The sequence below is a fragment of the Prinia subflava genome, chromosome 24 (genome assembly GCF_021018805.1).
Source record: "Prinia subflava isolate CZ2003 ecotype Zambia chromosome 24, Cam_Psub_1.2, whole genome shotgun sequence".
Taxonomy (NCBI): domain Eukaryota; kingdom Metazoa; phylum Chordata; class Aves; order Passeriformes; family Cisticolidae; genus Prinia; species Prinia subflava.
In genome coordinates this window covers 4,265,815-4,292,687 of record NC_086270.1, presented here as the reverse complement: position 1 = coordinate 4,292,687, position 26,873 = coordinate 4,265,815, and the positions used below count along the sequence as shown (strand labels likewise).

Genomic DNA, 26,873 nt, shown 5'->3' with positions numbered 1-26,873 from the left:
TGAAGCTATTTTAAGCTGTGTACCAATCACCAAGAAAATAAAGCTCTGTTTGATAAGCAATGTTTGCAGAGCCAGAGCTCTGTCCCAGCTGTAACTGTAACTCTACAGCCAAATTGTCAAATGTGTTTAGGAAGAATACTTTCTAATCCTGGAACATGAATTCTAGCACAGTAAGCAAACAAAGACTTCAACAATTCACTTAAATCAGCAGTTTCTCTTTAAACTGAGACCTTAACTAGCCACAGAATCATAAAAAGTGGGAGAAAAATAAATGCTCATATATTACATTCTGCAGGGTAACATTTTATTCATAGCTGTGTGTATTAATGACTTGTATCATTAGAACAAGGACTCAAAGCCAAAGCCTTTCCTGGCACTGCTTTCAAGAGTGGCTGTTGCTTTCAAACTTAATTCCCTCAACATGATCTGGAGATGATTCCTGCCTTCATTGTACTGGACCCCCATTTGGAAGAGAGCTTTTGATCCCTATTCTTCTCACTCTGGCCTTCACCCTCTTTCAAATCACTACTCACTTAAATATAGTGATGGACAATAAAAATATGGAGTATGAAACACAGGCATAATATTAAACAAGCATTCAAGCATTACCAAACTGGCTTTCTGAATAAAAATGCTCTTTTTTTTAGCAAAAAAATGACACCAAACCTGTGATGACAGAATTCGCGCCTGAAAAAAATTAATTATTTTACAGATTTTAATCATTCATCATAGGATGCAAGTTAACTAAAGTCATCTAAACTGTGTTTAGATAGGTATGCAAATTGCTCTGAAAAATCTGCTTGGAGGTTTTTCTAAAAATAATGGGGACATTTCTCACCTGTGGAGCACCTGGGATGGCTGGCCCTGGGGTGATGGGCTGAGCCATCAGGTCGTAGTCATTTCCAGAGGAGCCAGCAGCCACGTAGGAGTAGGAGCCCCGGGCCCAGGGGTCGGCACGCCAGCGGGACACCACGGTCTCCTTGGGCTGACACAAGACAGGAGCTTCAGCAGTTGAGAAAGTGCAAATCCTCCAGTTTGTGACAAATCCAAACAATGCAAATTGCAACAATGCCAGGGACAAAGTCCTTGGGCTGACGTCAGTGCTGGAGCTCCACCATTATATTCTATGGTAACACACACTGAGGTAAATCTTTGCTGGCAATTCCTTAAGACTTTCCAACATACCAGACCCTGTTGTGTGTAGATCCTCAGCTGGAACTCAGACATTTATGGCTGCACGTGCCTGCTGTGTGTGCACTGTTTCCTCTGTTTTTCATCCAATTATCAATGTGACAACCCCCCCTCCCTGCCCTCAGCCCTGCACTGACCTGGGGCACGGCACTGCTGCCAAAGATGCCTTTGAGAATGGCAAGGCACCGACCAACAATGACATCGTCACTGATATTCTCCATGATCCCTGCTGCTTCTCCTGCTACCAAGGCCAACAAAATCGGTGCTGTGGGGGCAGAGGAGAGAAAAAAACCCAATTGAATTATTGAAACTGAACATTTTGATCAGTTGGACATGGATAGACATGGATCTGCAGTTAAGCCACAAGGTTAGAGACTAAACAAATCCAACAAATTTAATCCTAATTTTTCCACTATCATGTCAATGTAAAAAAAAGAAAATTAATTTATATATGCCCCAGTATTATTTAGAATTATCAAGAGAACTGATGTATTAAAAAGTAAATAAAAACATCAGGAATGATGTTTCAGTGTTTCACAGTCTAACTGCATTAACTGCTACCCAACTATCCATGAGAAATGGCAATTGTTGTTTTTGATTTCAGCTGACTTGTGCTTCAACTGCATTTTACTGCATTTCTGTTTCATTTCTACCTGTTCTATCTTCAAGAGAAGGCTTAGAATTTAGCATGTGAAGCTAATTTGTACATGACATGATCTTTCCATGTAAATCAAAACCACAACCCTACTTGTTAACTGTATAAGCCATCATAAAGCCACATGAACAGCCTTGCTATCCAAGGCTCAGTGCTTGTATTCCTCCAGTAAAATCTTCACAAACGTTTTAATAATTCTATAGCCTAGAAAGCCACTTCCCTTGCACAGTAATTTTTTCCAGTTAACAGAGAAACCTGGCCTGCTTTTGACAGAATGGAAGAAAACCCACTGGTCATCTGCAAAACAAGTAACTTATTTAATGATGCTCCTTATTTACACCTTTGCTTTTAGGCTGGTCAATGGCAGTAACAAAACCAGTACACTCACTGCAGGGATCTCCTGACAATCTACTGTGGCAGCTACAGATAAACCAAAACTGCTGATGGCAAAGTCCTGCTGCAGCAGGAATGCAATGTAACAGGCACAGCCTGGAGAACAGCTTTAGTAAACTCACACTTACCTAAGTGCTGCCCTGATCTACTGCAGAATGTCTGCAATCAGTGCTGTTCTCTGCTTCCATTTGTCTTCCTAAAGATACTTTCTTCTTATCACACCCATATCTGAACAGCAACAGCATTTTAAAACCTGTTTTTTTTCTATATCTGAAACTATACAAGTAAGACACTGGCAAAAGCAGCCATGCACCACAGCTACCTTTGTAGAGGTTCCAAAAGAGGAAAAGTTCTCCTCTGCTTGCAGTAGTGCTCCCAACATGGCCAAACAAATTGACACTGGGATCCCAGAAGACACGATCAAAACACAACACAACCTACAAAGAGAGAGTATCGACAGTTGGGAGGAGTGCAGGGGAAAAGAAAAATAAAGACAATTACACTATTGATGTTTATCATTGGACAGATAATGAAAAGGAAATTTGGTGAATATATAGTACATATATATATATAGTGTAGGTGTATGCCTACAACTGCCTTCCCACAGGTTAGAGGGCTCTCAGTGTTCACCAATTTTCTGGTGAACAAGTTCCACCAGATCTACTCCTGCAATTTCATTCTTTTAAGCCTGTGTGGGAAATAGACAATTTTCACCATCAAACCCTAGCAAAACAGCAGTGGAAAAGGCATTCTTCCTCTCCCCTATCACCGTGGAGGCCCAACCAGGAAAACAGACTGGGGACACAGATCTGGGTGCATCAACAGCAGCAGGGCAGAAGACCCTGCCCTTAGTTTATTTTTCCATTATATATCTGTGTCAAGGTGACCATGGATTGGAGAAGGGTATCGCCACCTCTCCTGTCACATTGGTCTAGGAGGCTGTCATTTAACCTCCCCTTGCCTTGGAGAAAGAATTCATAACATTGCCAGTATTTACAAAACATGGTCTTGTGTTTACAATTCACCAGCGTGAGAAACTGCACGTTTCTCCTTTAATATGAACGCTCAGCAAACCAGGAAAATTCATAGCAACACTCCCCCACCAGACAGATCCCAGGCACATTTCAGATCCCCTCTGTGCCAGGCCTGGCCTGTGCAGCCCCCAGGGACTGCACCTTGTTGAGGTTGCCAAAGCCCATGCGCTGCACTGCGGAGGTTTTCCACTCGGGGAGAGGGGGCACGAACTGCACTGCTGGGGGCTGCTGCTTCAGCACCCCCAGGGGCAGCGTGCACAGCACCGCGTCGCACTTGTAGATGAAGGTCTGGCTCGTGGAGCGGGTGTTCACAGCTATCACCTCACAGCCTGCAAAAGGGAGGGGAAAACAGTTTAACAGGCAATGAGGCAAGAGCATTGGATTAAAAATTAAAGAGATTACCATAATTACATCAGAAAGTATTTTGTTTATGGAGACAAGCTTTACACTAATAGTATTTAACTTGTAGGCAAGTTGTTACTGGCCATTTAGCTCTATTCCAGGAAACACAATTAAGGTAGCTTCTGAAAATGGCCTTACTGAGGCAAGTCTAAAGGTTCATCCAGGTCAGTAAATATTATTTAAATATATCCATAAATAAACACAAGTAGAGAGTGAGCCTCTTATTACATTGCTCTCCTAGCTGAAAGTTTCCCAAGCCCAATGTTTTGAAGAACAACAAAAAGACACATTCCTTCCACTGCATTCATTTATACTTCTCATAGCAGGTCCTGTGGCACCAAGCCTTAAGCAGTCTCAGACCTCTTACTGCAAATGCTTCAATCAATGAAATCAATAAATAAGAGAATAAATGTGAACAATCAGTAAATACAACTGAGAAAGACTGTGTCAAATGAGTCACAGAAATAATCAAAAAACCATTCAAGATTAATAAACCTCTAGCAAGAAACGTGGCTGTTTATCTAACCCCAGACATGTAATGGGAGGGATTTCACACTATCAGTCCTCACTCCTACTTCCAGAAGCACTGAGATCTCCTCTGTGTGCTCACACTCCCTCAGAGCAGTTCCCTGGGGGTTCCAGTACCTGATGCTGTGTAGCGAACCTGTCGAACGGCCGTGTTTAATTTGATATCCAACCCTTCTGCCAAGGCCACTGGCACGCAGGAGTATCCATTCCTCACAGTCAAGTGACTGCCTGTGAATTCAAAGTCATCATCCTAGAAGGAAAGGGCACAAAAATCATGCATTCATAATGAAGTCCCCTAAATCAATAGGAAATAATCAAAAAATAATAATCAAAAATAATAATCAAAAAATAATAATCAAAAATAATAATCAAAAATAATAATCAAAAATAATAATCAAAAATAATAATCAAAAATATTTCAGAAGCTTTTTTTAAAGAGTCAAATAAATGTGAGATTCTGATTATTCACCAAGTAGTAAGTATGGAAACTTTCAGCAGACAGGACTGTTAGAGATTGTTTTGGCACTAACAAAAAGCTGTCTGGAATTTCATCATCAAATAATAATCACATAAGAATTCAGTACCTGCACAAAAGCAGACACACTTAACAGTCAGAAGCTCTGAACATGGACAAACTTTCATGGGAATGAAATAAACACAGTTCAAGTTTTTAGTGAGTTGCTGAGTGCTGATTACCTACCTGGTCCCAGTGCTTCAGTGAAAGTGTAGAAAGGGGAGTAGCATTAGCAAATTCTAAGTTTGCAAAATGCCAGTCAAGTATTTGCCTGTCTCTTGAAGACAAATAAACATCACTAGAAAAAAACAATACATCACAAAGACATTTAGTTTGTTAGAACAGGAGACTGTAAATGCATTTCTTCTGAAGATTTCTTCACAAGTCATTTCTGAGTCTCTCCTTAGTCCAGAAATAAAAACATTAAAAAAAACCCCACAGATTCTGTTTCAAATATCCAGACCTCTCTCGTGAAAGCTGAGTATCAAAACCCAGCAAATTCAGGTTTTTAAAGCAGAGTTCATGTAAAATACTCAAAGGGAAGCTAAACACCTCAGAAATAAAAAAGATTATATAAATAATGGCTTAAGTAGCAAGCATAAGGACAATAACAAAAAAACCCTAGTAAAATTGCAGAGAATAATAACATTCTGCCCATATAAGTAGGAGTGTATGCTATCATTACTGACATCTATTTAAAACCTCAAATGCCCTTTGAGATCAGGCACTGATTACTGCCAGGATTTCTACAGAATCACCCTAGCTCAAAACCACCTTTTCTATTTGAGTCCTCTCTAAAAATGGGGAAGGTGAGTTCTAAAGCTGAGGGAACTCAAAATTTGGGTCTATAACCTTTGTAACTCATTGATTTCCCATAATTAAAGCACACCACAGCATTTTTGAAACTCAGGGAAAAGGTAGTAAAAGAACTGCTTTTTAAAGCATTTATCCTTTTAGTTTGTATCTTTACCTTGGTGGATTGGCTTCAAGTTCTTGTAATTTCTCTTCCAGCTTTCCTTGTGTTTCTGCCAATTCATCATACTCCTATTAAGATTAAAAGCTAACATTAAAAACCAGTTTACATGTAAAAGGACTTGAAGACATCATGTAACATCACACTGGACCTAGTCTCAAGAGAAATCACTACAAAGAATCACTTCATGGAAGCTAAATCAAGTTTGTTATTTTTTTTCAGCATTTAATCCAGCATATTTTGCTTTTCTGCTCTTTGTACATACAGAGCTCTGTGTCACACTGCAGAAGAGACTGGTGATATTTCAGGAATTTAAACACTCAGAACTGAAGAACATGAGGGTGCATTACACTCCTGATATTTTAATTCCTGTGGTTCTGAGCTTTATATTCCACAAAGTATTTCTTCTATTCTCTCTCTTAAAAATTTATAGCTAATATTGAACATGGTGATTTCCAAAGCAGAATTAATCATACATAAAAACAAAGATATGATCTAATGAAAGCTTCTTCCTGGTTTTAAAAACTCTAAGTAAAACTAGGTATAATATCAACAGCCATCTTCCTTCAAAGCACAATAATTTGGAGTGTCCAATAAAACCAACAGGAGCACAGAGCTGTTCACTGGTGACAAAATAAAAGAGACATTAGTTATGTTTATACACATACAAACACACCCAGAGCTTCCAAATAAAAATATATATATATCCTCTCTTCAGCAAGTAGCTGAAAAATGCTCCTTAGTTCTACCTAACCTGGGTTAGCACAGATAGAACAGTTTTTACAGTTTCCTTTTTAAGGCACATCTCTACATCAAGATACTCCCAGAGAGGAGAAGTAACTCCACTTGTCAAGACAGAGCTCTGTACATGATAATCTTTGGATAGAAAGAAGTCTTTCAGTCAAGAGAACATCTTTTTTTATGTTAGAGAAAAGGTATCTCTCTTCAAATGCAGATTTTATTTCCAGACTACTGTGAAATCCAGCTGTATTAAAGACCAAATCTGATATGAAAATTCATCCTCAAAACATTACATGGTGTCTGACATGAGCCAGCACAGACTTCCCTAAAACTGAGCTTTAGTATTCCCCAGCTAAAGGTGCTCACTGCAGACCTCTCAGTGTTACAACCCAGAGTTAGTTACTATCAATCACATTCTCCTGAAAGCACTGGATCATAGCAGGAGATGTGGAAACATTTATATTGGTTAATTTTATCTGCTGAATTTTATATTTGGCTGCTGAAGTGCTGAGCAGACAGAGTGACACACTGTGTGTATGTGATCCTTCACCTTGCACAGGGCAGTCAGGTCTCTGTGCTTGCTCTTCACAAGGAACTCTGCTGTAATATCCCGAGGGGGCTTCACTTCTGAGGCTTCCTTATACTGCTGATGGAGTTCTTTAATCTTCTCCTTCAAATTCACCATCTTTGAAGACAGAGCAAGAAAAGGATGAAAGAAAGAAAGGGGGGAAAAAGACGAACTGTGGAAACTGGATATTCACCTCAAATTATGGCATTCTATGGAAGATTTCCTGCTTTTGCAGGTATCACTTGGATATGCAGTTCTACCTCCAAGAAGCCACAGTAAATACCAGCAACCCTAAAGAACATGGCTGAAACCCAACATCACTGATTTCTTACTATCTTGAACGTAATTTGAGAGCAGTCCACAAGCATTTTTAAATTGAGAAACTTCCACAGAAAAGTGAAGATATTATTTACCACGAGCAAAAACAATGCAAGTAGTCCTAAACCACTATTTCTGTACTACAAATCAGATGTGTAGTTAGGACAGTAAACATTTTTACATAGCCCCCCAGTCAGTATCAGCATCTCTAAAGGAAGCTGTCAAACATCATTGTTTATCATGTGTCCTCTTCTTTTCTTTTCCCATATTCTGTTTTGTGGTTTTCTGCCTAATCAATTTTTCTCCTCCTCAAGCAGGAGACACCTTTGTCCTAACAGTGCTTCTAAGTAGGTCTTAAACAAAGAGATATTTTAAGAACAGCATTAATAACAACTTTCTGATATTTTTCTTTGGCTATTTTTGTACATTTTGCCACTTTCTGAGGAACACAATGCTTATCACCTTGCTCTGAATGTCATCATCTGACCTTGTTCAGAAGATCCTTCAATTCCTCCTGTGTTTTCACAATTTTTTTCCAGTGCTCAATCTGCTCATCCTTCACATGCTTCTCCTGCAATCTGGAAAAGGTGAGAAGTGAGAGTCAGCTCAACATAAAATCCTTGCATTAATGAGAAAACTTATTATCACAATCTAATTAGTGGAACACTATAAAATCACATGTCACAGGATATTTTAGTAAATACTTGTATGGCAATTGGAAAATTAATCCAATTTCTGTGAATAAGGGATACATGACCAGCTAAAATGTGAGGGTGAAGTTACCCTCTGCTATGAAGGGCCATTGCAATTACCATTACTTTCAGTGTTAGTGCACTGTATGGGCTCCAATCACTCTGAGTGAGTGCAGCAATGGTTTTCAGGAAACCTTCAAGAAGAGAGGTTTTCTCCTTTAACCTTCTGTGAGATCAAGCAGGTTTTTTACGAGGGTAATGTTTACATCTAGGAGCTCCATAATTGTTTCAAGTATCTTTTGGAAATTCATCCACAAAAGAGGAAAGTCTACAAAAAGGAGAGAAGTCACTCACTGTATGACAACCTCCAGAGCCTGCCCGAGGGAGACAGGCTTGTTATTGAGAACATTAAAATCCAGCTGATGGCTGAGATAGGACGTGGCTTCCAGCAGACGATTGAATTCTTGCTCCACCATTTCATCTTTCTCTTTGGGAACCTAGGAGACAAAAGAACAAGCATTGTTCCTAAGCCATTCATAAATAATACAGTTGCTGAGAACAGCTCTTGGAGAAATGATTTTAATACCCTCAGCTCTGTCAAATGGTCAGAAGCAAGGTCTGTACAACACAATGTCACACTTTGCCAGGATGGGCACAAGAGGAGCTGTCAAACCCGAAGACAGCAGACTTCTCCTGCAAGAGAAAACCAAACTGCCTTATGGGCTCATCAGATTTCCTCACTGGAAGGGAGGCTGTGTTCAAAGCTTGCCAAAAGACTCTGATGGTAGGATGGCTCTACACAACCACAAGGCTTTAGAAGGCTTGGCATAGCTCAGTGAAGCAGACAGACAGTAATTTATCTTCTGGAATGGTCACTGTGAGTAAAAAGGACCAATGCAGCTTTTCCAGGGTGATGGTGGAAACACTGCAGGACACGTGGCAATGGTGGGATTTATCTGTACTGATGATACTCAGGTAAACAGTGAGTGCTGCCAGGGTGGAAATACCTGTTACATGATGAGAGCTCAAGTGCTGGAAAGAGCAAACCTCACATCTGTAAAACCGTGCACGGGTTAAACAAAGGTGAGAGAACTTGGCTTCCACAAACCCTCTGAAATGCAAAGGTAAAAACTCTTGTGGAAAGAGCAGGTTTTAGAAGGATATGTGCAGGTATGCTACAATATTAATAAAGTGCCTAAAAAGGGACACACACTTTGCTTCTTCCCTCTCTCTGGAAGCCATCTCGTGCTAGATCAATCTCTTGGTAACAAACATACTTGAGATATTACTTCTTTTTTAAAAGGCTCATGGAAACAGTGTCAGACTTACAGCTTGTCCATTTGCTTCATAAAGTGGACATTTTTGTTTGATCTTTGCCAATTCCATATTTACTTGTTTGCTGACCACAGCCATGGGATTTCCTCCTGAAAAAAGAATTTATAAAGTTAACAGAGACTCTTGTAAAATTAAATAAAAACACCACAGTTAAGGCAATTTCAGAGACTAAACACCAAATCCAGTGAATGCATTCCAGTGACCTAGTGCAATAGTGCCAAAGGTCTGCACTTCACAGTGATTCCTGCACGGAGGACATGGAAAACAGCCTGCCCACCAAATACCCACTGCCAGTATCTGAAAGGGTCCTACAGGGAAATCAGAGACTCCTCACCAGAAAGAGATATCAGAAACCCTGACATGACAGAGGGTAATGGGTACAGACTGAATGAGGGGAAATTCAGGCTGGATTATCAGGAAGAAGTCCTTCCCTGTGAGGGTGGTGAGATACTGGAACAGGTTGCTCAAGGAAGTTTTAGATGCCCCAGCCCTGGCAGTGTTCAGGGCCAGGCTGAATCTGGTCTAGTGGAAGGTGTCCCTGTGCATGGCAAGGGTGACTGGGGCTAGATGATCTTTAAGGTCCCTTCCAACCCTTAAGATTCCATGATTCTATGAATTAAACATAAAAATATTACAGTTTTTCAATAGGCAAACTGAAATTTGTTTTGCCATGACTGTGCAAGTTCAGTTCTTTGTCTGGAACCAGTTTCTGTGTGCAATTTGGTAAGACTAATCATGAGACAGACACCAAATTTAGGCCATCAGTAAAAATGGGGGTTTATTATAAGTCTTACAGTATTTTATCATTTCATTACATTGCTGAAGGATATTCCACACTAACCACTTGCCCATCTTCTTAGCAAAGTAACTACATCAATAACTGATGCCATCCCATAAAACAGTAATAAATAGGAAGAAGTTTGGCTTGTTTGCCATTATTTTTACAACTATTTTTGATATCACATGGAGAAAGTACTTTTGCAGTTTAAACTCTGAAGAAAGGCTTTCTCTTTAGAATGGATCTCCATTTCCCCATGCCCTTGTTTTCCCATATAAATTGAAAGAATACATCCTGTCTCTTTTAGGGTCTCTCCCATTGTACACCCTTGCTATTTATGAAAACTGCCAAAAAGGCTAAAAGAGAACACACACTTTTTTAAGAGTTAAAAACACCCAATTATTTTGGCCATGAAAGAAAATGGCATTAAGGTTTCACATTTACAGCATCCTGCCCCCCAGTTTTCCTCCCTGGTCCTTTTGATTTTGAAAAACTCACCAAGTCCTGTCACCACCATTGCTCCAAGATCAGCAACGTAATTCCCTTTGCGAAAGGTGGCAACTCTGCCTCCTACTCGGTCCTGTTAAAAGCACAAGATGTTAAATTTCCAGTTACATTCAGTAAGACATCTCACTGAAATACAATCACTGAAACATCTACAGAACACGGTGCAAGTATTCTCTCAACTGAAGGTTCAATAAACAGAACGTACACTTTTCCAAAAACCTCTGCAAATCAACTCAGTCATAATTAATTTACTTAAGTTAAGGAATGAAATGCTTAAGTAGCATTTTAAAAAGGAGAAGAAAAGAAAAAAAATGGAAAGAAATGGAAAAATGATGCCTAATGCCTAATCTTGGGCAGATTTCACAATTTCTACAGTAGGATCTACTGTAATAAGTTAGCTGAGACTCCATTATTTTCATGTGGGAAAAGCCAATTCTTCATTCACATAACTTATTTTATACAATTTTCACCGACCTCCTGTGCAACACCTCTTGGCTGGTACTTTTCTTACTACTTCATTAATGGGTCAGAAGGTGATTTCTGTGTATGTGCTAAGATTCAGAGTTGTTTACATTTTTTCCTTTATGGGTTCTTATGGAACAGATCTTATTGTTTACACAGATGCACTTTTCAACCCAATTTTTCAACCCAAGAACAGGTTGTTGTGCTAATGAGTTTTCATACCAAGATTGTTTTTACATGGGAACTTGCAAATTACTTGGAAGGAGTGACAGGCTAAGTTTGGCACTTAGCAGAGCAGGCCTGATTTTATGAGGCCTTTCTTTTATAATTCTTTTACCTGTTGTGACAGGATCCACTGTGATTCCAAAGCCAATCCCTTCACCATACACAAATTTAGTTCTGTACTAGATTTCCTCCTCCCTCTGATGCCTAAGGATTTCTAGCTATTTGTTTATTTTTCATATATTTGTAACTTTGTAGACCATCAATACACAGGTACCACTTCTAGTGCTTTTCCTGCCCTCTCCCACAGTTTAACAAACTCTTAATAATACACTCTTGAAATTCTGTTTGGTCTTCCCTTCAGTCGAGCATTCTGCTCTCTGATGAAAATCCGATTTCTAATCATGAAAGAAAGTAATTCTGACAAAAATCCCATTTCTAATCATGAAAGAAAGTTGTTCTAAAGCTGTTCCTGGTGTAAGCACACATTAGCACCTGACTATCCAGCCCAGCTCTCAGAAAGCATCAGAACAAGAACAGACCCACTCAGTTCCTTGTGAGACAGGTTCAGTATCAGCAATTCCTCCTGACCCACCCTGGGCTCGCTGCTGGGACACAGCCCTGTTCTAGTTCTCAACAGGGTTAACTGGTTAAGTTGGCATATGGAAGTAAAATAGCACAAAAATTCATACTCTGGCTTCCAGAACTGTGACATCCATTCCAAAACTCTGCAACTGGCGAGCTGCTGCCAACCCAGAGACTCCAGAACCAATAATGATCACCTTTCCTGTCTTCTTGGCTAAAGAAAGAGAAAAGTCAGCTACAGCACTCCTTTATATGTGCAGTACTAAACAGCAAACAGTCATGTAAAAATTGTGTGTAAGAGATACCAAGAACAAAAAGCAGCTTTTTTCTCATGAGTAGTTTTGACAGAACAAACTCTTTAAACAAAAAGAAAGATGAAGTAATTCTGTGACAGGTACAAGGAAAATACACTAGCAGTACATCTGGAACAAGGAAGAAAACAGGAGAAAAATGCTCCCAGACAACTGCCTGAAGAAGAAAGCAATTCATATTAATTACTGGGGATAAAGTATCATTGTTTTATTTCTTTCTGCCCCAGAAGAATAAAACTTTAAAAGGGCAGGCATATTCACTTGCAAAATTCAAGAATCACATAAGCCTGTAACAGATCTAAGTACAATATTGTGTTTGACTTTAAATGAGGCACCAAGATAACTCATTAAAAAGTGACAGTCATTGAACTATCTACAGAAGATATGCCAAGATTCTTTTCCTCTCAAAGTGATTTACATAAACACATGGCTTCTCTATGCCAAAATAAAAAACATTAACATCAATAACCAGATGGCTTTCCAGCCATTTTTTATTTTCTTAGCACTGCAATTCTTAAAAAGAGCACTCAAAAAACTGTCCTAAAAAATCATGGAACAATAAAACAAAACTTTAAATAGAAACAATGTTCAAGTTCCTTACTTGGAAGGGGCTTCACTCTTTTGTAGATCCCAAAGTTAATGAGGCCATGACGCTCCAGGTAGCTGTGAACCCTGTGAACGAGCACTGTGTCACCTAAAAGAATGGGTGAAGTTTCAGAATTATTCTGGATGTTCAGCAGCACAGATGAACTGAGGGCACATTCACAGCAGCAATCACATCCTGCCCTAGTGACACACTCATCTTCCCGAGGAGGCCTGAGGCTGCTTTTCTGGAAAATACCTAAAATACCTTTGCTGTGCTGCAGTTTGAATCCTGCCTGAAAAGCTGTACAGGACATTAGGTGCTTCTTTTAATCTCGTGCAGAACAACACCTTTTCTCAAACTGACTGCAAAATCCCAAGATCACAATGATGTGATTTGCTGGTATTACACCAATACTTACTGCAGCACTGAATTCTCATTTTTATTTTTAAAAGCACAATAATTCACTATTTTGCAATCCTTTTTGGAAAATATTTGCATTCATTTCAGCACTATTTTCTTGATTTTTTTTATGGCTACCCTTCACCTTTATCGAGTTTATTGGGATCTTGTCTGAGAAGTGTGGGATGTCTCCATTTGCAAGCAGTAACTCCTCACTCTTTTACTGCCTCCTTGCATCACACCCAATCTGTTTAAATCTTAATAAATCCTCCCCAAACCCACAAGATTAATAATGTTTTACAGCTGAAAACCACTAAGAAGCTGTAGCAAACCTTAAAAGCTGCACAATAATTAACCTTACTGTAACAATCAATCTTTTTAGCAGCTGTTATGAATCCTGTGATATTTTTTAGCAGACAATGAACTCTACAAAATCTGAACCATAAATATAATGCAAAATCCCAGTTTGTACATGACCATTAACAAAGGACTGGAGCATCTCAAGCAGCTTTTCCTCAAACAAAAGTGAAACAAAGCAGCAATGACACAACAGGAAGATTTTGGGAATGAAAAACTTGACTTACTATTATAGGGTGCTTCTAATTGTTGGATAGTTGCTTCAAATGTCAGCTGAATCTTTGGGTTATCCAACCAGAGCTGCAGCTGTGTTTAAACAAACAATACAACCATTATACCAAACGGTACAAAAGAGGTGATTTCCAGACGTGTGTTTGCTACCAAATACTGCCAGGAAATGAAACCTCCTAAGGAATTAAACTTTGGCAGAAGTACCCAAGCCACACTGAACTTCACCCTCTAGTGCTCCTTAAGGGGCAATACAGTCTGTTTGAAATTCTCATATCATTTCAAATAAGTGGAAACACACCAAGGGAGCACAAAGATGTGCACAGATGGCAACGGCAGCCAGCACTGTCTTTTTGGCATCAGATTTTATGTTTTCATAAAAGCTACAGCAGCACTTATCACATTATAAGATTTATTTATCTCCAACATTTAATGATCCAATCCATCCTCACCACTAAAAGACAAAACCATGGACTACACTGGTCACATATACACAAAAAAGCATATTTACAGGACATTTACAGTTCAAAAATTGAGCAGGAAGAATTGTCTATAATGTTAGTAGGTCAATTCAGTTCAATAGAACTGTTTTCCCAACAGAACTCCTACTTTGCAGCACAGAGGCAGCAACCATTTTACATTTGTGAAACAATTACTCAGTATTCATTTAGTGCAAATTGTTTTCCAGACTCTCTGGCATGCTCTGGCCTGTTCTTACGAATCTCATGACTTCCCAGAAGTTACAATTTGAGTTAGAGGAAGATTTTACAGGAATAGCAGAAGTCATGCTCTTAGCATGAAGATGTCCACCACACATAAATTTTAAATAACTTCTTTAAGTTATTAAGCACTGGGTGTTACCATGGTCAATACCCCATGATATTTCTTGATCATCTTTAATCTGTGAGAAAAATGAGAGGTGCATAAGGTGTTTTGTCTCTTAACTGTGGTAACACAGCAATTTTCAAAATATTTCTTGTTTTCCTACTGTAATTTTTCTAACATAACTTCAGTTTTCCAAAATACTCTTTTCAAAATGCAGGAGAAAGCCTCAATCCTTGTTTTGGATGTTGTAAATACACTCCAGATTCTTTATGCTGCTTTGATCAAGAAGTGGACAGCACATTTCTTAACAACTTAAGGGCATGACAAGATGCCAGAAATGAAACCCCACTGTCTCAACCCCAAAACTTCCATCAACGTGGTAAAACTGCTAAAAACTCCTAGCAAGGTACACAACTCTCCAATCCTTTTCTCACCCATACTTGTACAACAAACTTACGGTGCGGTTCCTGATGTACAGAAACACCTTCTGAGTCTGCTGAGGCCCGCTGATGATGTCAGGGAAGCAGGCAGCCTCTTGGGAGGTCATACGGTCGTGTGGGAGTCTGCTCTGGAAAGCTGCACCCTCCACACCTACAATAAAAAGACAAGTAGTGTACAGGCACTGCAAAGGAACACTGCCCCTCCTAGCCAGGGCATTCAGACAGTTCCAGAGATGATATTGTGGCCAATTTCATGGGATGCTTTCATTTAGTCCTTTTATTTAGTTCTGCAGGTTTCCAAGTCACCAGTTTTTTGAATTACAGGTATCTAGAGGTAAGGAAAAATCTACACTCAGGGGAGATAAAACAAACAAGCAAACAAAACCCTCCAAAAAACAAATAAATGGAGTGGGGGCACATATCCATACACACACACAAATATATGTATTAACAATAAAACAATAAAATATCTATTTTAGATGCTATCCTTAACTTGTGTGGTTTCCAGTTTCTAACAGAACTGGAAGACTGTTTTAGTACCTGTTCAAAGCCAAAATATCTGTAATGTACAAGCAGAGCATCTACCATCCCCTCTCACCTGCTTCTCAAAGTTTAATTTGATCTGACCTTCTCCAGCTAGAGGAACCCACCTTAAACTCTCATTTTGTGTATTTGATATATTTACAGCAGGCAGTGCAATGAAATACAATCACACTTATGCATTTCCTGTGCTCCCTACAAACAACAGATTTGCTACTTTTCTTTTGAAATGCTCCATATGTAAAAGACTGATGCTGAACCCACACAGGAGAGGTTTGCTCCATGGAAAGCCTTCACCCATACAGGAACCTGCACTTCTACCAATTCCCACACTGGCAGGGATTAACTGCATTTCTGTACCCTGCTCTCCTCAGTCTCTGTTATGCTGTACTTTAGAAAAAGTGACAAACTAAGACACAGCTGCATCAAGTGCTCCAGCACGAGTGCAGAAAGCAAATCCTGCAGGCACAATAGGGAAAACTAAGTACTGAGATGTGAAATGCAGCAAGAAAAATAGAAATCTCCCAATTTCATGTAAGAAAAATATGAATCTCCCTGACTTCAATCAGGACAGAGGAGAAGGCATTCAATCTAGAAAGACATCTCAGGGGCAAAACCTCCCCACAAGTAACACAGTATGATTAAGATCACTTGCTGAAACTGGAATTGCTCAAAGATTACAATAAATAGGTAAGTAAATATAAGCTTGCAGTATGTTACACTAACCAAGACAACTGTTTAAGAGTTTGAAGTTCATGTACAGCAGTACATGTCACTGTACCAGGGAGAGGAGTTCCCTGCTTTTAATTCTGGTGCCACCACACACCCCTTTAACCTCCAAGCATTTTTATTTCCCAAAGGTGCCGGGAAAAAAAATCAAGGAAGGAAATGATAGTGAAATTGAAAAAAAAACCCCACCTCAACCCAAAACCCCCAAAACAAACCAACCAAAAACAACCACACACAAAAACCTACCAAACAAAAAAACCTACAACAAGAAAAAAACCCCAAAACCCCCAAACCAAACAACAAAAAACCCAACCAACCAAAAAAACCCTTTCAACCAAAAATTCATTCACAAGCAAAAATCAAAAGATCCACGTGATGACTCAAGGTAAAGGAAACTGTCTGTAATCATTTACACAAATTTTACAAGTAGAAATTTGTAACAGAATTTACAGAGCATTCCAAGTAAAATAAAATTAATCACTGGAGAAGCTGACACACCCACAATGTTTCCTGCACTAATATTCATAAAAATTTAATAGAATAGAAATAGAATAGAAACAAAGCTCTACTAGGACTTCAGTTTCTCCAGGAACAACCATTCCCCAGCCCTTCTGCTGTCCCTCCATCTAACACTGGCCCAAGGGTGCCAACATCTGCGTAGGGATGCACGTGCTCAAGCAGGAATTCTGTAAAACTGGGCATGGAAACCAAACCAGTTACAAATTCTCTGATACTTTACTAATGCTAACCATCTTAATTAAAGTTCTGGATCCTCAAGTGCTAGCAGAAAGCTCAGCAGTACAATTTTCAGAGGATGGCCAGTTAAAGAGCTGAAATGCTGAACCTGACTTACTCTTACAGGTTTGTGCTGTCAGTGGATTTCTCCAGGTACCTGCTGAAAAGCCATTTAGTCATCAACCACCAGCAAGCTCTCAGATGTGTGCATTTAAGGCAATTTCTTGAAAAGCTTTGGGATTTATTTCTTCAGACTGAGCAGCCAGAGAACATGGTGCTGCTAACAGTTTTGAAAAGAACTCCCAAGGTGGGTTGACTTGGGGGGGCTTTTAAGGCTTTTAAGGCCATATATATTTCATGGCAATACCCAAACTTTAAAACTAGAACAACAGAGTAGCTCCAGATGAGCACAGGTATTCAGAAAAAAAAAAAGCTAATAAAGCAACCCACAAGCATGTTCCATACAAGAATTTAGAAAAAGCATAGCTATTAACAGCAAAGATAGTATTTTTATTTGGCCAACCACTGGAAGATCTTATAAGAACTAAGTGTCCTTGAACAGACTTCTGCAATTACACAGCTCAAATCTAAATGGATTTGGATTTCAGGATGACTAAATCCCATTTCACACCCTTACTGCTCGTATTTCATGAAAGCCACACATTACAGGGATTACCAGCTCAAAACTACATGTTTCTCCTTGAGAAGGTTCTGCCTAGACTGGATTATCAGCTGCTCTTCACACACATTTGTGCACACACACTTGCTCATTTCCTGACATTCAGCACTAGCAAATAATTGGCTGAACTTTTGAGTATTGAGTTTCTTCCCCACAGAACAAACCCTGAGGAATGCTGCTCATTTAAAGGCTTACTAAAACATTTGCAGATGAACACACTGAATGAAAGGATTTTGGCTGTCGAATTGGACAGTTGTTAGAGCATACTCTCAGCACATAATACAAAATGCAAAATATGCAGAATTTCCAATCAGCCAATGTCTACCTAAAAATGAAACAGGCAATGCATCCTTAAGCCCACGAGCCATAATAGCCAGCAGTTCCATGCAAGTGGTAACATCCATAATAGTGTCTGGCTCCCCTACTTACAACAGCAAAGGATGCTCGCTCTCTTAGATGAGTATCTTGAAGTTCTATTTGTTTCAAAAAGAGCAACTCAGAGGTACAGAACAGGTTCTGGAGCCTTTGACTTTTGTTTAAAACCCTAATCCTGAAGTGAGAGCAAAAGCAGCAGAGTTGGAGGAAGATTTTAAGTAGCACTCCAAGTACTCAAGAATAAAGACACCAATCCTGTGAATGAAGCAGTGAGTGAGTACTGCCAGCAGCAGCACCAAGGCCAAATGGGGAATGCAATTCCCAATCCAGTCCAGTGAGCAGCAGACTATGAATCTGCCCAGCAGGCACCTCCTGGGCTAAGTGCTGGCACACAGGACAAACAGAAACCCTTCCAAAAGACAAAAAGAGAGGAGCAAAAAGGTACTCCGTGTTTCTTCAGAAGATTAGAAAAAAGGGTGTACTGTTCTAAAGCTCTCTGTGTCAAGCTAGGTGGTACAAACTGGCTAGGCAAGAAACAGCCTTCTGTACACTTAGACTCCTCTGAACATGGAGAGGAGTGGAGGGATGAGAGATCGGCCTGAGGCATTTCCACACACGTTAGCTACTGCCCTTTTCCACAGTTGTTACAGACCTCAACTGAACTCTGAGCACCCCTTTGGAAAAGGTGGGGACACAACTCCTGCACCTCTGGCTAAATCAGGGACAACCACACCCATGCGCACTTGCAAGCATCAATCCCTAACCTGGCGGCTCCTGCTACTCAGTGGCAAGCATCAAACGCCACCCTCACCTGATGCTTGGCCGTCTCCATACCCTCCAGAACTGTCGTCTTGAAGTCCTCCTGCTTGCCCTGTGGAAGGAAAGAGGAGAACTCAGGGACCTTACTCCATAAGTTAAACCATACTGGACATAAAGGCCCGGCAGTTGGCGTTTTAGGTATTAAAATTTCACCAACTAACTAAACCCGTTTTCTGAGAATCCCATCTTCTGGAACCTAGGTTCAGGGCACCAAAAAATTATGTTCTAAAGTGTTATCCAGGTTACTGGAACGCTTTACATCAGATTTTATGGGAAATAAAGAAGTACACCATATGCAGCATTCCTGGTGGCTAAATACTTATGATCTGGCAGATGGATACCATTAGATACTATGGATCTCAATCCCTAAGAATTTGATAATCTTGCCTTTGGTGCTCCCAAGTCTCCCCATATCCCAAGGAGATAGTTTAAAGCATTTTGAAAAGCCTTTTAGGTTCAGGACACCCTATTTTTTTTTCCAATAAACCCTTTCTTTCAGCTTTATGCTAGAACAATTCTTCAAGGGCTCAGACCACTTTCTTTGGCTTCAGTACCCTTGATACACCACCAGACTTCCAACACATTAAGACTGTCTTTGAAGCCAAATACATCACATCAGTGATGTGATCAACACCCAGCACTGAAAGACATCAGTCTTTCAACATTCCCAGCAGTGGAAACATGAGGAAAGGCTAAGCACTCATCTGAAAGATCTGAAGGAGTCTCAGAATTACCTTAGCCTGCACCTAAGTCCTAAACAGGACTGCAACACAAGCAGGAACAGAGCACGTTGAGAAGAGAGAAGAGTACGGCTGCAGTGCCTGCAGGAACAACGCCCCTGCACACCCCACACACTGCTCACTGCACAGGGGACACCAGCCCTGAGCTGAGCTCCTGAGCAATTCCCTTCCACCATCACACACTGCCTCAAGTGCCATCAGCTGCACAGCTCAGGGACACAGCACAGCCCACACACGGCCCAGAGCTGCTCAGCTGCTCCTGCTGTACCAGGGCTCCTGCAAGCCACACCCTGCAACAGGCAGCAAACCCAAACCAACAGGCACTGAACACGCTGCAACAGTCCCTGCAATGGAGCAGCCACTTCCTAGAGCACAACTGCAATGGAGCAGCCACTTCCTAGAGCACAACTGCAACAGTCACTGCAATGGAGCAGCCACTTCCTACAGCACAACTGCAATGGAGCAGCCACTTCCTACAGCACAACTGCAACAGCCACTGCAATGGAGCAGCCACTTCCTACAGCACAACTGCAACAGTCCCTGCAATGGAGCAGCCACTTCCTAGAGCACAACTGCAATGGAGCAGCCACTTCCTACAGCACAACTGCAACAGTCCCTGCAATGGAGCAGCCACTTCCTACAGCACAACTGCAACAGTCCCTGCAATGGAGCAGCCACTTCCTAGAGCACAACTGCAATGGAGCAGCCACTTCCTACAGCACAACTGCAACAGTCCCTGCAATGGAGCAGCCACTTCCTAGGGCATAACTGCAACAGTCCCTGCAATGGAGCAGCCACTTCCTAGGGCACAACTGCAACAGTCACTGCAATGGAGCAGCCACTTCCTAGGGCACAACTGCAACAGTCCCTGCAATGGAGCAGCCACTTCCTAGGGCACAACTGCTCAGGTGTCATCTCCACACAGGTAAGAGCAAGGTAACCTGAGATTAAACACACAATTGTTAATATTCTTTAGAGTCTAGGTGGACAACTTGGCCAGAAGGTAATTTAAGGCTCTTAGGGGACACACTGACTGAGAAGAATTTCACCTGAACTGCAGATTTAAACCCTAAAGCAAGACACAGAAAGTTAAACAAATGTTTCCATACTGTGCTAAACTGGGTTAATCTGGAATGTCACAACATTAAACATCTACAGATAAAATAGGAACTGAAACAAGACAAACATTTTCCCTCAGTACAGCAGAGGAGCCATAATTAGTACTTGTATAAAATCAGTCTGCCAGTAGGGAAATAAAAAAAATTCACATAGAGACTGTGATAAATTTTATTTTGCCAGGCTTCACAAGACTCAAGTTAAGATTCTGTGAATAAACATGTCTGCAACAGCAAGATATAATTCTTTACTTGAGCTACACTGCAAGTTTATTTTGCAAGGAACATTTCAAGACTTGCTTCCATTCTGGGAGAGACTAACACAATTGAAATATGAATATTTACAGTCAAGCATAGCCCATTAATTTGCAATAAGAGTTTCACCTGTGCCTTCCATAAATTAAGAAATTAAATAATTTCTGACTTCAGTCTGTGGCATTCACAATCCCTGAATGAACACTGACAATGAGCAGAGGGGAAAAATTACTCTTGGCTTACTTACAGAAGGAAATCAGAATTTTCCTCTTCTCATCACTATTACTGATTGCTTGGACACAACTCTAAATGCTACTAAATGCTACTCAGTGTGAGCAGAGAAGTGTGGAAACAAGACCTGCCAGTGAAGATTGCCTCTCCCTCCCTGCAAGAAAGGTTCCAGCTAAAGGAACTAGCAGCAAGCAAACTGCTGATCCCTGCTAACATCAAACTGCTGCAGCTCACAGAGCATGGAGAGCAGGATCTGCCCAAAGTCTCAAGGCAACAGAGTAACAGATCATGAACTGAAGAGCAGTGAGGAAGAAGGTCCACAAAGGAATCCGCTTCATGTAATTATCCACTGTTTCAAAATTAAGAATGGCTGCTTATTGAGTATCACAGAGTACCGGATTTATTTAGGAAAACAGTCAAGTCAGATAAAATAAAGAGACAAAGCACCACTAAGTTTGACCATTCCCTTGATCTTAATCTTGATCATATTCAGTTCCTTGGAAAACAGCACCTAAAAATATAGGATTACCACAAATTAAGAATACTGACAACACTAAAAGGCCAAGAGCTAGTAAAGAAAATCTTCTGTAGCTCTAAAAATAAAAATCCAATTCGGTGAGGAAAAAACAAAACAAAGATTCTTAGAGAATAAAAAAAACAAAACAAAAAAGCCAACAAAAGCAGCAAGCTCCTTGATTCCAAAAGGGAAACAAGAACACAAATGTCATCAGTCAGTGCTGAAAGGGAGTTTGGAAGCTTTTTGCTATTAGACAATATTCCTCAAGTAAAAAGAGAAGAGATACTCTAAGGAAATGATCTTAACCATGAAACACTGCCACACCTTTTAAACTGCTCTGCAATAGCATGCAGGATACCTTGCAAATCCAGCCTGTAACAGCCAAAACACCTCAATTCCCCACAGCTGAACACATGAATGGAACCTGCTCAGGGAAGACCAGGGGCTGTCACCTGTAGTGTGACACTGAAATAATCCCCTCACCGTGACCCTCTGTGGGACAGGCTAATCAAACACCAGATACTTGCACCAGGACATTTTAAGTTGCACAATCAGGCTTTTCAGCTCAAAAGCTGTAATGTGACAACTTTATGCCTCTACTGCATTACCTGCATTTTATAGGCTTTAAAAACAGAAATGATTTTTTTAAATTCTGCAATAAGAATAAATTAACAGTAATACCCAGGCTAACAAAAATATTCCTAGAATTTTAGTATGCAATCCTATTCTAGTATTACTGTCCAATTTAATATTTCTTACTGAACACTTCAATTTTTCCTTCAAATGACAGAGAGAGAGAAAACCTCAATTATAAACACTGCTTTTATACACAGCAGACTCCATGCTGCCTCCTCCTTCTAAAGGGTGGCTGAATTAGAAGTTTCAATGCACTTTTAACAGCCAATATAAGATGACCTGATGTTCTTGACACCTATATTAATAAAGACAAAAAATAGAGAGATCCACAAACATATATAGTCTCAGAAACCTTTAAAATTACAGCGAGACTAGCTATGTATGGAATGACAGTTGAAATCTGTCTTCTTTCTACTTCATTGCTTCATGCATATTCACAGATTCTAGGAACAGAGAAATGATATGATGACCTGAAATTTAATAACTTCTAGCAGCTTGATAGAGCCTGTTTGAAAATTAATTGTATTTAGATGGCTAAATACAGTGCTTGCAAAATAACTAACAGGCTGTTGTGAGTCCAGAACAGCATGGCTCATCACTGCTGACCTTCCATGTTTCTTCCTTCATGGGACAGAACCTGATTATGCCTCAAACTGATTTCAACAATCATTCTTAGAGGCACAAAATGGAATCTGAGAGAAATAAAGTGCATTGATATTAGGTCTCAAGGATTAAATACCATGTCTAAGCAAAATTAAATAGTAAGCTTAAAATACTTGCTTAATTACACCTATTAAAATTCCATTTCTGCTACATCAGCTACAATTGGGGGGCAGGATTTTTATCACTGCAAGTATTTCAGTCAAGCATGAGCTACCAAGGCAGGAGCCAAGAGCTGCCACAAGGAGAGGTTACAACGGCAAATTGTAAGAGAGAAAACACACCCACAGCTTTTAATTTTTTTTTGTTTTGTAACTGAAGGTAGGTATCCCCAAGCTAACATCAGTCCTATGTTCTCAAACCTACCAGCCAAAAAGAAAATCAGGATAACTGAAAACCAACGGTGACTCACAGCAGTGGTGAACCTGCAAAGATTCAACACTGTATTTCAGTTCTTGTCTAACACCAACTATTATACACGTTATCTCAGGAAATCACACCATGGAGGTGAAGAATAGGGCACTCCACCACCACAAATATCAAAAGCTGCCTCCTGAGCAAGACTGACCAAAAAACTCCTCAATGTAAAGTGATGCTCTAAGCTAATAAGGAAAGCACTGAAATTTCAACAAACAGTATCCAACCAGAACTTAAGGTTAGAGTCATAGTTTAAAGCCACAGGAATCACAGTAGTTTGGATCTACTCTTCTGCATAACAAACCCCCCATAAACCCAATCTCTTTTCTCTCAGAGGAGAAGTGAATGTTCCTACGGGAGCCGGTGTGGCAGCAGAGAGCCAGAGAGGCTGCTCTGGACAACAAGCTTCCACAGACAAGTCAATAAGGATCATGAGAATCTAGCACAAGAGTTTGGCTTCCTATGGAATTATATTAATGCATATTCCCATCTTTATCAGGCTGTTCTGCATTTCTCCCCTACTTCCACATATGGGGCCAGCAAACAAAACACTGTAGAACACTTATTCAAAACCAGATTGAAACCAGACATGGGATTCATGATGCCACACCCGGCCCTACCTAATTTCTGTTAACAAATCAGGTAATTAGTTTCAGAGGAGAAGGTCTCTCTTTACTCACCAGATGGCTCCTCTGGCTCACTTTCATTCTCTTCTTCTGCAGGAGCTGGTGGAGGTGGTGGGGGCAGTTTTTTCTCTTTCTCAGCTTTAGCATTTCTCTCTTCTTCAGAGTAATACTCATCTTCTGACAAGTTTGCAAGACTCTCATCCATCTCTCTATACTCGACCTGTGAAAAGCACAATGGACCATAAACAGCCTGAAGATGCCTGTAAGCCAGGCTAGTAACATTAATGTTGCAAGTAACTAAATTGCTTAAACTTTAAAGAAAAGGCTTGAGTTACCTCACACAGACTCTTATTGCAGATACCACGCTATAAAAAGCAACAAAGCTTAACAAGTTCCAAATGCTTTTGCCTCCACCTAAAAAAAATCTTCAGCACCCTATAGTAGGAGCGTTCTACTCACATCAAGCCCAGCTCATGTGTTATATTATCATTTAACCTCTCTGCTGTTCTTCCCTTCCTTCACATCCCTGCCAAAGGATAAAAAGCAGCCTCTGTGTCCACTCCATGTGTTTGAACTTGAATTTCATCCACAAATCACAATGAGCAGAAGTGTACACAAGATTTCCTGCAGAAATCCCACCTGTGCCCTGTATGTTCTCCTGCTTCCCAGGCATCTTGTCCTGGTACAGAAGCTCACAGCTGCTTCCTCTCCAGAATGGCCACACTAGTGGCTCAACACAAGAAACATCCCTTCCCCTCATCCCCCTCAATCTTTATTGTCATATATGTCTTGTTCTGTTACTGTTCTCCAGAAAAAAGAAAATAAAATTACCAGCCAAAAAGATTCACTCCAACTTGAAGGAACACAGAAACCCCAGGAACTAGCCTGGAAGGGCTGCATCTCCTACTGCTTAGTCAACCAAGCTTTAATCCAAACTAAGAAAGTTCTGTACACTGCTCTTGAATTTCCCTGCTGATTGGAAAGGCAAAAAGCACTTCTCAATATGCAGCCATGGGAAAAATAAAAAGAAAGCAGCTAGTGATCCTCCAACATCCAACAGGTCAAGCACAATTCAAAGTAGCTTTGGGAAGTCTGTGCACAGGAAACCCTGGGTTCTTTAAGACACTAACATACTCCAGGATCTGCTATCTTTTAAGTATTTACATTCCACAATGTCCAGCACATTTAGTTTTTCACACTGTTGCACCTCCAGGACTTCCTGTGAACTCCTCCTCTGAAGCAAGTGATGGTGACCCCTCAGCACATCCACACATTACCACAGCTATTTGAAGCCACACACAACTGCTTCTGTCCAAAGGCCCCTCAAAATCTCCCATTCCCTTTGAGCTTCCACAACTTTCAAAGAACCATCAAGTTCCATAAAAAACCCTAAGCTTTTCCCTAGATTTATTTTTAACCAGATACTCTCCCACACTAAGCTCACACCACGGACATTCATGGGAAGGTGACCTCATGCTCAAGGGGACAGATGGGCAATGCCTGTGCAAAGAAACATCACCACACAGAGCACTCACTACTGCTAGTTAACAGAGCACTGTAAAGAAGGAATGCTGCCTCTGAAGAATGGTTTGGACTGGAAGGGGCATGTAAACCCCTCTCATTCCATCCACCCTACATGGGCAGGGACACTTTTCACTAGACCAGGGTGCTCCAAGCCCTGTCCAACGTGTCCATGAACACTTCCAGGGATGGGACAGCCACAGCTTCTCTGAGCAACATGTGCCAGGGCCTCACCACCCTCACCGTAAAAAAAGCCTTCCTTACGTCCAGTCTACACCTACCCCATTTGGATTTAAAAGATGCACCAGACTGACCTACACAAAGCTCCTACGTGTGAAGGACCAGTCCAGTTATCACATCACACAATGGCTCTGAAGAGCCACATTCAATGCCACAGGACAAAACAATTCCAAAGAGTAATTTCAGCTTCCATGTCAAACACCCCAACCCGGGCGCAGTCAAGATCTTCATCTTCTGAAACAAGGTTTCCAAGAAAAGGTTCCACAAAAAAAAAAAGAGGTGATGTTCTCATACATTCAGTACAACAGATGAGAATGACATACTACAGACCCAAACTATCGGAGATCTTTCACAGCCCTTAGATTTCACTGCTAAATCTCACCCTTACACAGCCTCGACTCAGCTCTCCAATACCAATGGAGGGAAGGTGAGGAACAGTGGACTGATCACGGCCATCACCTTCACAACCCTGCAAAAGCAGCATCATCCCTCACACATGAGCCCTGAGAGGCTGCACCCACATACCACAGTGACAGAAGAACTTGCTGATAATGTAAGCTCATGATGTAAGCTCATGAGCGCTCAAATGCACTGCCATGGATCTGGGGTGTTTTTACTGCTCAGTATCCGGTCAGAAACCACCAAAAGTTCCTAAACAGCTGCAGAAAGCTCTCCTTTATGAAGGGGCATGAGTCCTCCCCAGAGCCCACGAAGCTGAGCTAGGACAACAGGAGATCTTGATCTTAATCTTAAACCAGGGTGCCTTTCTGCGCGCTCGCGTGTCTGTCCAGTGCACTCACGACACCGGAGCCCTCGGTCCCGGGCGTGCTATGCGCTATCTCGGGCGTGCAGAGCCCCACGGCACCGCCAGGACCCCCTGAAGGAGGACTGGCCGAGCGGGGACCCCCGCGACACCCTCAGGAAGGGCTGCCCGAGCCGGGACACCCTCAGGAAGGGCTGCCCGAGTCGGGACCCCCGCGACACCCTCAGGAAG

At 40.9% G+C, this 26,873-nt stretch overlaps 1 protein-coding gene across 2 annotated transcripts in view; it reads right to left on the bottom strand.

Moving 5' to 3' along the window:
• The window catches only part of KDM1A (lysine demethylase 1A), a 28,570-nt gene that overhangs the window by 942 nt on the left and 755 nt on the right, over window positions 1-26,873 (bottom strand). Inside the window, exons 2-19 of one of the 2 annotated variants that reach the window (XM_063419108.1) lie at window positions 24,173-24,338; window positions 18,914-18,973; window positions 15,062-15,195; window positions 13,779-13,857; window positions 12,811-12,903; window positions 12,006-12,112; window positions 10,621-10,702; window positions 9,339-9,433; window positions 8,364-8,506; window positions 7,805-7,895; window positions 6,982-7,116; window positions 5,688-5,761; window positions 4,904-5,015; window positions 4,321-4,453; window positions 3,415-3,602; window positions 2,562-2,676; window positions 1,329-1,456; window positions 839-985 (exon numbers count right to left, since the gene is read on the bottom strand). In XM_063419108.1, the coding sequence (XP_063275178.1) occupies window positions 839-985; window positions 1,329-1,456; window positions 2,562-2,676; window positions 3,415-3,602; window positions 4,321-4,453; window positions 4,904-5,015; window positions 5,688-5,761; window positions 6,982-7,116; window positions 7,805-7,895; window positions 8,364-8,506; window positions 9,339-9,433; window positions 10,621-10,702; window positions 12,006-12,112; window positions 12,811-12,903; window positions 13,779-13,857; window positions 15,062-15,195; window positions 18,914-18,973; window positions 24,173-24,338 (2,082 nt within the window). The remainder of the gene's footprint in view (window positions 1-838; window positions 986-1,328; window positions 1,457-2,561; window positions 2,677-3,414; window positions 3,603-4,320; window positions 4,454-4,903; window positions 5,016-5,687; window positions 5,762-6,981; window positions 7,117-7,804; window positions 7,896-8,363; window positions 8,507-9,338; window positions 9,434-10,620; window positions 10,703-12,005; window positions 12,113-12,810; window positions 12,904-13,778; window positions 13,858-15,061; window positions 15,196-18,913; window positions 18,974-24,172; window positions 24,339-26,873) is intronic. The other variant, XM_063419109.1, reaches the window with a different exon arrangement.